Source organism: Populus alba, chromosome 9 (genome assembly GCF_005239225.2).
Source record: "Populus alba chromosome 9, ASM523922v2, whole genome shotgun sequence".
Lineage (NCBI taxonomy): Eukaryota > Viridiplantae > Streptophyta > Magnoliopsida > Malpighiales > Salicaceae > Populus > Populus alba.
In genome coordinates this window covers 4,462,240-4,479,566 of record NC_133292.1, presented here as the reverse complement: position 1 = coordinate 4,479,566, position 17,327 = coordinate 4,462,240, and the positions used below count along the sequence as shown (strand labels likewise).

The following is a 17,327-nucleotide window of genomic DNA, read 5'->3' as shown; positions in this document are numbered from 1 at the left end:
TTGTTTTTAAGAACAATTATGCTCCCCTTTCTTCATAGAAACAGTGTCACCCCAATCATATTAAGGCTTTTACCCGATATTTGACCCATACTTCATTGCATGTTAATAAAATAATTTGTATATGGATTTTTTTAAAATGTTTTTTTTGTTTAAAAATTTTAAGTAAAAATTAAAAAGTTTAATGTATGCATATAATTAAAAAAAAAACATTAATTTGTAAATTAAAAAAAAAAAAATAAGGGTCAGTTGAGCATAACAATCTACGTAAGCTTACTTGGCCCATGTTATTAAGACCCACGCGTAGGCCTGCCCTAGAAAATCCACCTAAATGGCCCCTTATTGTTGTTTTCATTACATCATGTTGTCCTCTCCAATTTTTTGATAAACATTAGATGTAACCCCAATTGTTAACTTAGTTTTTTCATTAAACTTTCACATAAAGGGTAAATGGAATATAATTTTTTTTTTCTTTAATTGAGTTTGCTGAAATTTCTTAGAATGATAATAAAAATCATAATATGTGTACCAAAAATAATAATATTTTTTATATTAATACTTTATACTATAATAAAAATAAATATTAATACTTTCAATTATAATAAAAATAAAAATATTTTTACCACACACAATAATATTTTTTATATTCATGCTTTGAACTAAAGTATAAATATTAATATTTATAACACAAATAATAGTATTTTTAATATTAATACCTTCAATTTTAATAAAAATAATAATATTTGTGGTGTTTGGGCTGCCAGCCCATTCACTGGGTCAAACCCGCTTTAGGGCTCGCTTGCCCTTGCCTTGAGCGAGAACCAAGCCAACGCCCTCACGTGGAGGACACTTGGTGCTTGTGCTGCTTGTCCTTGCACTAGCCAAACCTATGCGCCACGTGACACCGGGGTTAGCTTACCCTTTTTCCAGGGCTAATGGATCCTATATCAAGATTTAATTTTCTTGGGTTTTTTGTTAGGACCCATAACTTTTTGGATCTTGAGTTTCTAAATATAATTATTTCCCTTATAAATATTATTATTTTTATTACAGTTAAAATATTAATATCAACATATTATAATTTGTGCTTCTAAATATTACTTGTTCATTTGTAATAAAAACGATAATATTTATATCCCAAATAATAGTATTGTTGATATTAATACTTTGAATTATGATAAAAATTATAATATTCAGAACACAAATAATACTATTATTAATATTAATACTTTCAATTATAGTAATAAAAAAATATTTATACTATAAATAATAATATTTATACCACAAATAATACTATTTTTAGTAGTATTAATTTCAATGATAACAAAAAATAATAATCTTGGTATCACAAATAATAATATTTTTTATATTAATACTTTGACTAAAATAAAAATAAATATTAATACTTTCAATTATAATAAAAATAAAAATATTTGTACCGCACATATAATAATATTTATGTCACAAATAATAATATTTTTTATATTCATGCTTTGAACTATAGTAGAAATATTAATATTATAACACAAATAATAATATATTTTTTAATATTAATACCTCTAATTATAATAAAAATAATAATATTTATGACGCTTGAGCTGCTTTGCCACTTGCCCGAGCACCACGTGGCGTTGGCTTGCCAAGGGCGCACGGCCAGACTTGCGCGCCCCTTGGCATGACTTGGTGTTTCGGCTACCCTGCCTGTGCGCCTGCGGCAAGACCCAATGATAATAAGCCGTTGTCAAAACCCTTTGGGTTTTGTGTAGGTCTCAAGTCTTAATGGGTTCTGCCTTATAATTCCAATTCTCTTGAGTCCTAGCCAAGACCCAAATAATTTTTATTATAAATATTATTTTGTTTTTTTTTAATATAATAATGTGTTATAAATATTATTATTTCTCATATAATTTAAAATATTTATATAAAAAATGTTATTATTTGTGTTATAATCATCTTGGAATTCTTAATATAATTATTTATGTTATAAATATTATTATTTTTATTATAATTCTAAATATTCATATAAAAAATATTATTTATGTTATATTATTAACAAATTAGAAAAAATAATTATTATTAATATTAAAAAATATTTTTTATTATAAATTTTTACAGTAGTTTTTATAAAAATATAAAAATAAAATAAAAAAATAAATCCGTGGGGTAGCGCGTTGCTATACTCACTCACTATGGGGAACAATAACAAGACGTCGAATTTCAGTAGCAAAACTTCAAATTGAACAAATCTCTCTTTTGCCAAACCATCGTAGGCAACCAGAGAACAAAGAGCGACACCACTCTTCCCCCAACTTAAACGTCTACGTTGAGCAATTCAAGGCAGGGCTGCCTCCATGGACAGCGGCTCAGGCGACAGATATATGATAATGTAGGAGATTTATGAAGTGATGTACCCCTTGATAACTTAACCAGGAATCTCTTAACCATTTAAGTGTTCAATTTGAGCAAGTTTTTGATCATGTTGCAATCACACTCTCAAAATGCTCCGGACAAGAGGAAATATTCGGACAAACATATAAAATACGTAGGACTAGACATTAATTATAGGGGATGCAGGCTAGCATCCCAATTTTGGCAAAAAAGATGATTTCATTTAAAATAAATAAATGAAAAAAAAAACCCAACAAATACAGCTGGTTTCCTGATTTTCTTTGATCAGTTGCTATTTTTCTATTCCCATTCTCCTCCTTACAGAGGAAATACAAACCCACCCATCATTTTTTTTTCCCCTTATCCTTATCACTCAACCATCGGAAAACATTTAGAAAAATGAATAATAAAAAGAGAGATGATAAGAACATATTCGGGTTGCTTTGCTACGTGTCTTTCCTTAAATCCACCACGACCACGCTCACATTGTCAGTACTGTGCCTGGCCAGCGCCAGCTTCGTCAGCAACATGGAGGCATCAGAGCACGCCTTGTCCGACATTTCACCACTCCCGCTGCTGCTGCTGGTTATCCCCAAAACCTCATTGCTCTCCACCAACCTAGGTGGACATGGAGGCGGCGCGTGTTCTTTCGCCCTCAAACACATACGAGCCACCCCACATGCTGTCTCGTTGGACACCACGTCCCAAAGACCATCGCTTGCCAGTATTAAACAATCATCCTCTGCCGTTCGATCCATTATTGTTACCTCTGGCTCGCAGCTGACGTATGGTTTTAGATAGTTGTCACCTGTTAATCGGTTCATTATGGTAAGGTAATGTCAGATCCAGTACATGGTTTAGGATTTTAACTGGGTAATTGGGTGTTTGTAATATATTTTACCTATGGCTCTTGACATGGCAAGAACTCCAAGAATCCTTGGCCCGTCCCAGTAGATGACCCGGCCACCCGCGTTCTGGATCCGGTTAAGCTCGTCTGGACGGTCAGGCTGTTGGCACGAACAACGTGGAGACCAGGGAGTTTTTAAGCAGCAAAAGTTGCCAAAAAAGTAAAGAAAGTGGCCTAGAATAATAATAATAATAATAATAAAGGAAAGTGGATATTGATGGACAGACCTTGTGATCAGAAGAAAGAGGGAGAGGTTTGCCATTACGACACAAGACAGCTCGTGAATCGCCACAGTTAGCGACAATGATTTTATCAGGAGTTACAACGGCGACAACAGCAGTAGATCCAACAGCATCGCATTCTGGAGTTCGCATTTCACACCTGCAATTCGCCCTAATCTCCATCCCTTGATTCCACGCTATCACTTCCTTGTCCATCCGCCGAAAGCTTCTTTCCATTGCGCTTTTCCACTCCTCCTTGCTCCCCACCTCCTCTTTCACCAGCTCATGCATTCTCTCCTTACACTTTACTGCCACCTATACAAAGACGAAATTCAAATGAGTTTCACATTTCATTTCCGTGTCAAAAAATATTTTTCTTTTAAAAAAATACTTGTTGCTCTTTCATCGTGGAAACCGTACATGAGAACAACCGTGTCCATCATAGACACCGAAATAGTGTAACTCGGTCGTGCTTTCATGGTCTTTGCGACAGAAAGAGGGATGAATTGCTACTGCATCTTCCATGTCTCTTCTCCTTCCACAAATTGAAGCCACCCCAAATTTTGGAAAAAGCTTCGGAGGATCAATTGAAGGTGTTGATAAAATGGAGGGACTTAAAGTTAGATTCAAAGAGCGCTGCCTTGAAATTTTAAGTTCTGATGATTTTCCATTCTCCAACAGTTTTTTCTCATCTGTACTGCGATGATCAGAAAAACAATTCTCTACTGCGTTTTGGCAGTCACGAGAAAATTGACTACTAACACTCTTGCTAAGTTGTAGTTTCTGCTTTTTATGAGCGCCTATGTCATCAGCTTCAGTTTCTGTTGAGGCCATTCCTGGAACAAATTTGAACCGTCTGATCTCCATTCTTCTACGCCTAGCTGCTCTTGAAGTTGGCTCACATGGCGTCGACGATGCCTCGTTCTCCCTCGCTACTCCACAGCAAATATCAGCCATTTAAACACTAAATTATCACCCCTTCTCCCACAAAATCGTCTACCCTACTCTTAGTTAAGTAGCTTATGTGGGGTTGGAGAATTGAGAATGTAGAGAAATCATGAAAAGAGAGCGCTCGAGCGCTTAAGCGAGAGCTTCAAAATCACAGGCCTGCCAGCTCTCTTTCTCTCTTTCCTTTTTGCTTTAGCATGGTAGCCCGGGTAGCCTGCCCGTCACCGTACGGGCGGACCCTAGTATTTGGGGTGGGGCGAGGCGTGGCGTGACGTAGTTCTATTTTGCCTAAATCAAATCAAACACATATCGACCGTTGGATCCTGACCTCTCGAACGTCAAAATCAAAAACGTGTACAAAGTGTCAAGTTACGTGGCCCAGTAATGTCTAAACACGACTGTAATTGGTACTTGCTTTCCTGACACGCATGTGGTCCTTGTTCGCCTCCTTTTAGGTTTTTTCTAACTTCAAATTCTCAAGTTTTGATTTTTAGATCACTTGGGTTTTGGCAACACGTGTCTACATCGTAGAGTACTAGATGGAAGAAAATGAGTTTTAAAATTCCAATTCTATTCCTTCCTGCTCTTCTGGACCAATCAAATTGCATTACGTATCAGTTGTTTGACGTTGACATTTTGGGACCCTTATGTCCCAGTCGATGACGCTTTTCTAGAACATCTGAACATTAAAGTCTCTCACCCCTGCCACGTGTTATTGTGAAAACCTCTATACGGCACAAAATTACAGGGCTTTTAAAAAAAACACATATTAAAATAATATTTTTTTATTTTTTTAAGAATTATTTTTTATATAAACTTAATAAAATAATCTTAAAATATTTTTTAAAAACAACGTTAAAAACAATATTTAAAACACAACAAACTTTCATGAAGATGCTATCCTTAAAGATTTTTTTGATGGAAATTTATGTTGGTTTTTTTAGATAATGAGTTTTCATTCCTTTTTTTTAATATCTTAACAATTAATTTTAAATGTGAATATATAATTATACAATATAAATAATTTTTTTAATATATAGTAATTAAATAAATTATAATTTTAAAAATTTAAACCAAACTCCTTTTAAGATAGCCATCAAATACCCAAAATTATTAAAGCATTTTCATTCTTTTTATTTTATCTAAGCAAAGAATTATCATCTATTTTTATAAAATAACGCTTGATTACTTTACCAGAATAAAAAAACAAGAAAAAAACATGATTTTCACAGTTTTTAATTTAAAAATATTTTTAAAAAATTATAATAAAATAAAATTTATTTTATATTTTAATCTTTATTTCTCAATAATCACATTCTTTTTTTAGTCATTTTTATTTTAACACACGAATGAAACGTAACCTGTTACCCGAAAATCCATATGATATCAATTCGTCCCCACAAAATTAACATTTATTAGAGTTTGGTCCCATGATTTCGGGTAGGTTGCAGCAAATCACCCAAAGTAGATTTTTCTTTATACGTGGAGTGAAGTGAGGTGGACAACGTGTGAGCTGTCAGAGAAGACAGCACGGCGAGTGGGGGCCACAAGTGAACAAAACTGAAGCCATAGTGATGATTCCACGTGTGAAATCTGGCTGGCAAACAGTTGCAGAGGGTGTTTGCTTTTGTATTTAATAAATGCTTTTGAGAACCTTTTTGTTTTTTTATTAATTTTATTTTTATTTTGATGTATTTACTATTAAAAACAAATATTTCCAATAAAAAAAATCCACTGTAACCATTAAAAAAAAAAAAACTATCATAACTTATACGTGTACTATACACAGATTTCCGGTGCATGAAAATGACAGGAGGGCAAAGTTACAGGTCCACGTGACACGTGTTATCATAAAATAATGCAAAACAAAGGCACTGACCGAACCATGGTTACCTTTTAGAAAAATTCTCACCTACGGGGAATAACGCTTGGTTAGGTTAGTCTTTAGGGAGTCGTCTTCCTCGCCTTGGAATTGAAACACCACCGAACCAATCACTGTACTGCACTACTCTTTTTCCAAAAAACGTATACGGAGCTCCAAAATCAGAATACGTCAAAGCAGGACACGTGGGGTGAAACCATGGACGGTGTAAAAAGGGTGGGTTCGTTGGCAGCGAGATGAAATAGGAAGCGAGAGTAAAGGAGAGGGACACGTTTCGAGAGGAGCAGGGAGTCGTGGATGGTTTGGTGAAACAGTATGACGTTTGAAAATACGGGAAGCTGGTTACGTGGCGGCTAACTCTTGGGTTTGATAAAGGGTTGGGTTCCGGCAGGTTTCTGGCTGGTCTTCTGCGTGGCAGGGCGGAGCTTTCCGGCAGGTTCTCACATCAACCGGTTAAAAGGTTGTATCTGCCGTAACATGGAAGCGTTCATGAATGTGTGTGTTCTTATGTGGGCGAGGGTCAGTGCTGGCATGCTAACAGCTAGCTTTCTTTCCCGTCATGGTCTAAATCAGATATGCCCTCCAAAGGTCATTATCAAGGAGTCCGTTTATCCATGACTTGTTAACGACTTTACAAATCCCGTCTCTGGATTCATGTTCTTGGTGTTTACTTGATAACTCTGTATTATATTTTTTAAAAAATATTTTCTAATTTATGATATTATCATATCATAACAAGTAAAAATTATATAAAAATATTAATTAATAAAAAGATTTTGAAAAACAAATTAAATCATAAAAACAAACACTACTTTAATTTGATTTGCATAGATATTCATGTTCTCGAAGATTAGGCAATAATGCTTCATGGGCAACGAGTCACCATCAATTCATCTGCAAAATAATCTTGAGTAGGCCTCCTACCTTCCAAGGATCTTTGATATATGTTGATAATAATAATAAAAATCTTTATAATATATTAAATTAACAATAACAATGATGCTAAAAAGGGGGTACGGTGAAATACTAGGTAAATTTCCTTTAATTGGTTCCTCAAATTTTTTTTATTTGTTTTGACTTGGTCGACATACTTTATTTTCTTTCAATTTTGTTTTTACAAGTTCTGTTTACTTGGCAAATTTCCTTTACTTGGTCTCTTAAATATTTGTTATGTTTCAACTTGGTCAACAAACTCTATTTTATTTTAATTTTGTCCTCATAAATTTTGTTTTGTGTTGTTCTTAGATTCTGTGTTCTCTTTCAATTGTATATTATCACCTATGGCATCATAAATGATTGATCATCGGAACCTTCAAAATATAATTTTAATTTTATTATTACAAACAAAATAATTTTATAATATAATCATGAAGATTAGGTCGAACACAAAAGAAATTTCATTTAATCTTTGTACAAGATATTGAAACAAAAAAAACGATGGGGGTGATTTGAATACAAAATAAAAGGAAAAACAATTTTGAAAATAAAAATGATAAATCAATATGTTTATAATTCAGTTCAAGAATCTAGACATCCATTCTTAAAAACCTATTGCTCATCTAAGTAAAATAAATATTCCTTACAAGTTAAGCAAATAAATTCGATATCCCTTAAAGTTAAATGGAATCGAGAAGATTACGAATAGTTTAATTAGACAAAGTTTTCTAATCAATTTCCTACTCCAAGTTTAATATTAAAAATAATTTTTATTCACTTGATAGTAGCTTTAAGAATAAAGTCTGCAAAATTTATTGTATACAACCATTCAAATGCTAGAGCAATTTAACTTAACTTATTCTTCCCTAATAAATTAAAGTGATAATTTCAGCAATCAAGTTAATTCATTTACTTCTTATTCTATTCCTTAATAACAATTACAAATAAAAATAAAATAAAAAGCATATCTATCATCTCAAAACAATTCAATAAGCATGAACATAAATCAATAGTATAATTTCAAAATAAGGATAAATAAGTACTTAAATATAGAAGAATTATAATAACAATATTACTTCTCAAAACTGCTAATGAAGATGGAATTTATTCCCCTTAAACCAAACTTAAGAATTAGTTGCTCATGTTCTTGAAAATTTCAGTAGCTAAGTCTTTTAGGAAAATTCCAATTGCCAAGAAGTTTTAAAAATCCCATGTAATGTTGATCTCCTCTATTTCTATTTCCGTATCCTAATAGGCAGCCCTCATGATAAGATACCAAGGCTAACGATTAGGAGGTTACATGTTGTAGAGAAAATTTATCCAATCCCATTAAATTTCTTCTTAATGATAAGACTCTCATTGTTAGTTTCCCATCAAATGAAGAGATAAACCCCGTCATCTAGGTTACATTAGGATTTTCTATCTTGAAAACGATTTTATCTAACTTGCAATCCGCAAAAAAGTTGTAGCCCTGATGTGTAGATAAATTTTGGCTTTTGATTTGCTTGATTTTGAGATGTAAACCTTAAAATATGCATGTTTAATTGTTAATTGTGAAAATAGAGAATTCTAATGCAATTAAGATTTTGACTTGATTTTTGCATATTTATTTAGAGGTCCACACGGACTCAATTTTTTTTTTTTTTCCATAATACCTTATTGGAAAGATTGTTATGCACACTTCAACTTACATTCAGTCCATGTTTATATTCAGGAACTTTAAATTGATAAAAAAACCTGTCACATGAAATAAGATCTGAAATATAAAATGCATAATTTCTTATATTTTAATAATTAATTCACAAAGTTTTTTAAGTATGTCAAACTCAATATAACTTCTAATATAATTAAAACATATTAAAAAACATAATATAAAAGAAATAAAATTATATGTATATTTTTCACTTATCAGCAGACCATTCTAAAATTAAATAAATGATCAATTTTACTTGCTATATTTTTTAGTGATTGTAGCCACAAAATTATAACAACAAAACGAAAGGATGGTAAAATACTGTGCTACCACTATTCATATATTTTACTATTAATCGCAGTGTTCACTTGAAAATTTATTGGTTCGTTGAATTTTTTATTTGTTTTGATTTGGACAACAATTTTTTTTTAATAAAACAGTTGAACAGTTGATTATTTAGAATTCTGTTTTCGTTATTTTTCACGGCTTTGAGGGATGTTGAGGAAGACTTGGCAAAGGGAAGGCAAATAGATCCACCCATCAATAAAGGTGGAGGTCACTCAAGATGCTGATATGGCGTGACCTGATCATAGACATAGTTAAGAATAAACGAGCTGATGGAACCCACTAAAGCGATTTATTATAAAATTATATAAATTATATTTTAAAATCTTATATAATAATTTAAATTTTTATGTGAAATAGCTCTTTAATAAAATATCAAAATTTTACTAATTAAATAGTCATAGGTTTAAATTTAAGCTTTTAAATAAAATAGTTATATAATTCTTGTTTTTATTTTTATACTAAGCTGTCAAATGGCCTTTTTCCTGCATGTTCTCTTTTTTTTTTAATGTAGTGGACATTTTCCTGGGATATTTTTTAATAAGAGAATAAAATTAATATCAACCTAATATGAATAATTATAAACAATTGTTATGGTTATATTAATAATTTATTATGAATAATTATCTATGAATCTAATATATATAGCTTCTTTTTTTAAAAAAAAAAAAAAACTCATGAATATTTAATGAGAATAAAATATATATTTTTATTATGACTTTTTTATATAATTTTTTTAAATTAGTTATTCTTTTATTTTTTTTTCATGCAATCATGCTAATTTTATAAGGGTATTTTTTAATTGAAATTTACTTTTAGATCATGACAATTTTTTTATATAAAAAAACTATGCTTCTAATAAAAAAAAGACATGCTTTCCTTATAATAAAAAAAAATTGCTTAAATAAGGAATGAGAGTTTATGGAATACATTTCTTTCTCCTCGACTTAAACCATTGAAATTCTTAGGAATATTTATTTTAATCATCTTAATTTTTTGTTTTTATTCAAGAAATTATACTGTCGATTAAAAAAGATATTTTGATATAAAAGAAGAAGAAATACATAAATAAAAATGGGGAGTTTTGATGGAAGAAACACACTGTTTCTCTGGAATTTAAATGGTTGAATTTCTTGCCAATATTTATTTTAATTATTATAGAATTTAATTAATTTATTTTTAAAAGACTGACAGCAGCGCATGGGAAACTAGCTATGTAACTTCTAAACATTGTCATGCTAGCGAACATTAAAATATAGCAGTAAGAAAATAAAATCCATGGCAGTGTTTATTTTGTTTAGACTCTCGAGACCCCACATTTCCCGTTTATGAGGAAAACCACTCGGGTCGAGTTCTTCGGGCCCATCCCAGTCTACAAGCCTCCGAGGTTATGAGCAGCTCCGAACCAATGAATCTGATGAATCCCATAATACAAGAACGGCAATCGAACCTAATCGCAGAAAACTCCCAACCTTACCGATCGAGCTAAAGCATGTAAGGCAATGATCTCTCTCTCTCTCTCTCTCTCTCTCTCTCTCTCTCTATATATATATATATATATATATATATATATATATATATATATATATGCAAGTAAAAGAACACAAAAATTCACAACCTTCTAATATCCACGATTCATTTTTTTTCTCCAATGTTGAATTTAGACTTTTTTTTTTAAAAAAATCTTTTTTAAAAATTTAATTTAATTAATTGATTATATATAAATATGGTATGATTACTCTACAGTGTTGTTTGCTTTTCTAGTTACTGCTCTAATAGTGCAGATACTCTCTTCCAACACCTAAATCTTAGATTTCTCTTATTTTTTTAAAAAAATATTAGTGTTGAAATGTTTTTTTAATGTTAAAAAAAATTAATCTGGCAGTTGAAATCTACTAAGAAATTACCTTCTAAACTCGTACCCAACCCCAAGCAGGTTTACCCACATGTTTAATACCCGCTAAAATATGAGTTGTCAAAAAAACTTATTTTAATCCCTGCAATTTAAAAATGTAATTTCAGTCCTCAAAATTACAAGTTCCTGCATGTTTATTTTAACAGGTATTAATTAATTAGTAGGGCATAATTAAAGTGGGTATCCATGCCCGAAAATTATATTAGCGGACATGTATTTCTTTTACTCTCACCCGTCTCAATACCCATTAAGTATTTTTAATGTGTATTTTTGGGCTCATTGTGCGGATATTCTCATCCCCAGTTCAATCCTATCAGTTTCGATGAAGCCTTGGCTAAGCAATTGTAGATAAAATGGCTGTATTTAAAAAAATTAAAAAATAATATTATTTTAATTAAAAAATACTTTAAAAAATAATCATAATTATAGTATTAAATACCCTCTACTATGAAGTAAAGACAACAATAGCGTTACCATGCAAATTAACTACATCATGACTGAGAGTAGTAGCATCCCAAATCACCTCTTTAATTTTGTTCCAACTCAATATTAATTAACAGGGCATTTACAGAGTAGAAAATGGTCAGCCCCAGCAATGTCTATCAATATTATATAGTTTACAATTAAGCACTGAAGGAGATGGCTAGGTAACATTTCATTTTGCCAGTAAGTCACCTCTAAGAATAAATAATATTATATTGCTTTTTACGATTTCTTTTTTGGTAGTTTATTGTTATCATAGAATGGAATCCTCTCCAGGCCCCTCTCGAGCTCCTTCCACTTGGCACACAATCGGTGCCCATAAATGGCAGACAACAAGAGCTTGCCTCGGAGAAAACCTCCATTAGTTCCGGCTTTGATTGACTGACGACGGCTAAACCAATTAAAGGGCACTTCCACGGCCAGATCATTTGATCTCAATTGGATCTCTCTCCACCTCCCACAAAGATAAATATTCAATTTAATTAGTGAATCTATTAGATTTTAAATTTATTTTATAAAAATCACAAGAGGGTTATTCAAGATTACATTATTATTAAATTCAGAACTCGTGAGATTAATCGAGGTATATATAAACTGATCTGAACACCCTTTCTTTAACACACACACGTTTTCGAGCTCTCTAAAATGTACAACGAAAATAATTTCTCAGTCATGTCATTGATTAATAAATTAGTGCACCAAACTGAATTATATAATCAAGAGAAAGACAACTTTTCTTCTTGTATAAAGCCAATTCATCCATGAGAAACGATGGATTTGTGTGTGTGTGTGAAGGGTAAATCTTAATTCATTATCCATTCTCTAGGTTTATAGAGTGTCTCGATTTCATCTAAAAAACTTGGTTTGTGTCAATTAATCTTCCTAAACTTTCATTGTATGTTCTAATCCCTCCCAGTAGCCCTGTCCAATGTTTGCGTCCAATCCATCTGTAACAACAACGGAGAAATATAAGTAAATTTCAATTTTATAGTTTATAGAATATCTCACTATATTTTCATTTATTATATATGAAGTTGATCTATAATCTCAAACTAAGAAACTAGCACGTTCGCGTTTATCACGTTTTTTTTTATTGATTATTATTAATTTAGATCGATTTATTAATTTTTACTATGTTTTTAATATATATATATATATATATATATATATATATTTATGAATGATATTAATTTCGAGATATTTTTATAATAAACTTTAGGAATTAAAGTTTTCACATATTTCCTGTTGCCATTATGGACTAGAATGTGGAGGGGAAATTGAACAATAAAGTAAAAGACCTTGGGTTCAACTCAAAACAATACCCATATCAAAAGAGTTAACCCTTCAATTTATTTTTTAATAAATAGATTAAAATAACATTGTTTTATAATTTTTTTTTTAAAAAAATGAATAGATTGATCAAGTTTTATTGGTTTAATTTGGATTGTGAATCCATCTAAATTTTTCATTGATCATTTAAATTTTTTATTTTTTTTTTAAAAAAACCTGGATTTATCTTAATCCCAGATTAACCAGATCAAGACTACTTAACTCACCAGATTTTTAGAATAGTGGTTGGTATAAAACAATTAAACTTTAAGATGGAACTGAGACACCACATAAAACTATTAACTTATTTGCTTCAAATTTGAAAAGAAAAGTGTATGCGGGAAAGGACACAATCTACGCCTTGATGACATTCCGATGGTACCTTAATTATATAAATAAGTAAAAATTAACGTTTCCGAAAGAAAGATTGATAGAGAAAGTAAGAACTTTTCGTGTAATGCTCAAGCCATGGTTTTGAAATTCATCCCCGCCGCTAGATTGATCTGGTAATAAAATTAAATCTTGTAAAAAAAAACAGGAAAAAAAAAATTTCAATGTAACTTTATAACCCGATTGACATAACAATACTCAATTGCAATTTATTAATTTTTTTTTATTTTTACTAAAATAATATTTTTTATTTTTTTTTTTAACCTAGATGATTCGATAACTTGATTAACACCAAGAATCGGATTTAAAAACTATGGCTCAAGTATGATCTTGAAATTTCACTATCAAAATATTTAAGTAAAAAAATTAGTGATTAAAAAAATTATATTATGTTTTAACTTATACTACTTCTCACTTTTGATTTAATTAAAAAAGTAATTTTTATGTCTTCAAGTGATTTATTTTAATTCTTTAATGAAATCTTTAAGTTATGTGTTTAATAGTATTTTTAGCTTAAACAATACAATAACAGATTACCAAACGGCTGAACGTTTTTATTCACATTTATAACATCATACAATTTTATGCTTAATCTCATAACGGAGCACAACACAATATAGTACTCACAACACAGGCCAAATTAATATTGAAACTAATTCTTATTTATTAAAAATCAAACAATTATTTATTTGGTGAAGAAATCCTAACAAAGTTGTTTAAAAACATATATTATTTATTTGGTGAAGAAATTCTAACTAAAATATATTTTTTTATTAGAAATTATGGAATATTAATGAAATGTGTATCTTATTAAAAAAATGAAATTAATTTATATTTATTAAAAGTTAAATATATGTTTATTAAGTAAACATTAAAAGGGTTTTTTTTTAATATATATATATATATATATATAAAACACATATGTTAATTGAAAAGGTACTTTTCAAAATAGTATTTAAAAAATTTTATGGTTGAAAAAAAACACCTTCTCATTTAGAAATAAGAAATATATACATCAATTTTTGTAACATCACCTTTGTCCTTTACAGTAATTCTCAAATCATTTTTTATTTTTTTTTTATCTAGAAGACTAGAAGGAAGGGTCCTTGTAATCCCCCTCAACACATAGACTATATACACTAAAAACCAGTCAGTTGACGATTCTCTCCCTCTCTCAGCAAGATTATTTCTCGATGATGGATACTGATGATCAACCCAGCCAGGAAAATCCAGATCAGGTGACCTTAGATCATGGACAAGAGCAAGGTACAGGCCAAGCGAGGTCCTATGAGTGCACCTTCTGCAAGAGAGGTTTCTCTAATGCACAAGCACTAGGAGGCCACATGAATATTCATCGAAAAGACAAAGCCAAGCTCAAGCACTCCTCAAGTGAAACTCAACAATCTTTGGATATCCCAAAGATAAACCCCTCGTTTTCTCCAGCTGTTACTAGCCTAATGGAATCCGGAAGAGATGAGAGCTCGATCAAATGGCCTTTTACTGTTGATAAAGCTGCTGGAAGTGATCTTGATGACACTAAAAGGGACAAAACCCAAGTTGGAGAAATCCAGAAACTAGGATTTTTTGTCCAAAATTCATCCAGTACTGAAGATCATCAGAACCCAAGCAGTCAAGTTCATGGTATCAGCAAGAAGAGTGATTTGTCGTCAAGCTCAGAGATAGACCTTGAGCTTAGACTATGGCCTGAGCCGCAGGAATCATCACCGGGTACCAAAAAGTTCTTTTGAGATTGAATATCTTATATATATTATACTGTCTTTATTCAATTTTTTTTAATTTTAGGGTTCCTTATGGTGGTACTCAGAGCAAAATACACGGTACGTATCTTTGCTTTGCACTGTATCTTCTTGTTCGAACATGGTTTGATGGTTTACGGTTTGTGTTTTATCGTGGGATATAATTTATTACAAGAAAGACAGTTTCTCAAGTTTTATTTAGAAGCTGCTCTATATTATTGAATGTTATATAATCCATAAATAATATAGTTCTTAATTTTCAGTGAATTGCACTTCGTAAAAAACATATTAAAGTTCCCTTTTGCGATTAGTTGATCATCATATCATATAAAACTTCAAGTCGAGGAAATGTAACATAGCCTTATATTGTGTAGTTTAAATTAGGGTTGAAATGGAATTAATGACCCAGTAAGTTTTATAACCCTAGCTAGATTGTTTTCTCACTATAATCAATCAAGTTAGGCGGCCAGTATTTCCGGGAAGCTTCTTTCTAGTACGTGGAAAAAATAATTTTCCACTCCGGCCAGTGCGCGCATGCATATGATCAGCAACAACGTCAAGAATGAGGAACTTGATTGATTTAGGTTCATCAGCAATGACATCCTGGCCGGCGCTTCTTCTCTAGATCGATTAGACGTAGTTTCTTTATATCTAAAATATGCAAAAATTCACAAGATCGATCCCCTCTTTCTATATTGTGCTAGCTCCATGTTACACGAGGATGGGGTCGAAGGCCTATCAAACCATATTCCTATCCATCTCATGAAGGAGGCTAGTCAATATGATCGCAAGAGGAAAATATATATATATAACATGTTCTGAATCTCTGAACACTCAAAAGAGAATAATCTTAGACGGGTTTGGTCCTAAATTAGTCAGCTGTTCTTTTCTTTGTTCCTTTTCTTATCAGCATTTAATTAGTGCACGAACAAGATATACATGCACCCTTTTTACTGCTTTTTTTTCTTTTTTGAGAAAAGGCACCAATATTTATAGAAGGGATCGAGAACATGCATTTTCTACGTCTTGCAAAAAAAGTACTTCGAATACGCGAAGACTATAGTTTATGCAGCTCTTATATATTGATCCCAAAAGAAGAAAAATCCCATCTCACCAAAAAAGAGTTCATTGGCGTAAGCATAATATTATAAAGGCTGGAAAAATATGAGACATTTTGGTGTAGCATGGTGCAATTACTAGCAGTTTCCAAAGTTTCTAGAATTCATGCATGCTTGCCTGGTATGTTTGCTTATATAGTTATATGCATGCCTGGTTGAGCAAATACTCCGAGCTTCTATATTTCAGCCACTATAAGCAGACATTTCCCTAGTTAAAGGGTTCATCTATACTTTAAAATCTATAATTCTCAAAGGAAAAATGCTAAATAACAAGGAAAAAGGAAGCACCAAACAGATCGTGAATCATTTGATCGTGATTTTCATGTAGGATCCAAAGATATTGGATCCCAGTACTAATCTTGTGGACGTTCACGTATATGTTTGAAAACAACCTCTTATTATTTTTTCTTAATATTTTGCATTACTCTTTTCGGAATTCTTTCTCACTACAAAGCATTTTATACTGTACAAAAAAGACATTGTTCTGGGCTTTCTTGGCTTGAAATGTTGTTTTCCTGAAAATCTTAAGTGATTATTTTAAAACTTTTATGTTTTTTTTTATTACTTTGATCCCTGAAGCTCTAGGTTTGTATTAAACAGCTCCTAAACTTCATTTGTGTTATAACAAGCCAGGTCCTTGAATTTAATATAAAAGAAGAGAGAAAAGCTTGTAGGAAAGAGAGGGGGTTTGATTTTTTGGATTTCAAGGGTGGAATTGAAATTTCTTGAGGTTTAAAATAGGTTCTTACATACTTAATTTTAGATGAAAATCATATCGAAAATAGATGTGAGGGGCAAAAACAACGGTCCTATATTTTTTACGACGAACGATCGCCGTAAATTATAAACAGTGGTGTCAAAATTCCAGCAACAATGGTGCTGCAATTTTGACACCATGTTAATATAAATAATAATGAATTTTGAGTCTTTTTATTATTTTTCAAGATTAATATAAATAATAATCATTAGTGTAAACAATAATTATTCTTCATGCAACCTTATGAGAAATTAATGACTT

General features: G+C 31.2%; 2 protein-coding genes across 2 annotated transcripts; one reads left to right on the top strand and one right to left on the bottom strand.

The window, feature by feature from the left end:
- Positions 1-2,584: 2,584 nt before the first annotated feature.
- Positions 2,585-5,025, bottom strand: LOC118058015 (probable protein phosphatase 2C 24). The gene is made up of 4 exons (XM_035070745.2): positions 3,934-5,025; positions 3,520-3,828; positions 3,287-3,392; positions 2,585-3,193 (listed from the first exon to the last, which is right to left on the bottom strand). Exons 1-4 carry the CDS (start codon positions 4,468-4,470, stop codon positions 2,832-2,834), a joined length of 1,314 nt encoding a protein of 437 aa, XP_034926636.1. The 5' UTR covers positions 4,471-5,025; the 3' UTR covers positions 2,585-2,831.
- Positions 5,026-14,598: 9,573 nt separating this feature from the next.
- Positions 14,599-15,279, top strand: LOC118058016 (transcriptional regulator TAC1). Its single transcript, XM_035070747.2, has one exon. It carries the CDS (start codon positions 14,628-14,630, stop codon positions 15,180-15,182), a length of 555 nt encoding a protein of 184 aa, XP_034926638.1. The 5' UTR covers positions 14,599-14,627; the 3' UTR covers positions 15,183-15,279.
- Positions 15,280-17,327: the final 2,048 nt, after the last annotated feature.

What these genes read in the sequence shown, in the direction of transcription:
- LOC118058015 (XM_035070745.2), bottom strand. Translation starts at nt 4,470, where the DNA reads ATGGCTGATATTTGCTGTGGAGTAGCGAGGGAGAACGAGGCATCGTCG. An exon ending in CTCTTTCTTCTGATCACAAG is followed by an intron (nt 3,393 to 3,519) that starts GTCTGTCCATCA and finishes TCGTGCCAACAG; the next exon opens with CCTGACCGTCCAGACGAGCT. An exon ending in TGCCATGTCAAGAGCCATAG is followed by an intron (nt 3,194 to 3,286) that starts GTAAAATATATT and finishes ACCGATTAACAG; the next exon opens with GTGACAACTATCTAAAACCA.
- LOC118058016 (XM_035070747.2), top strand. Translation starts at nt 14,628, where the DNA reads ATGATGGATACTGATGATCAACCCAGCCAGGAAAATCCAGATCAGGTG.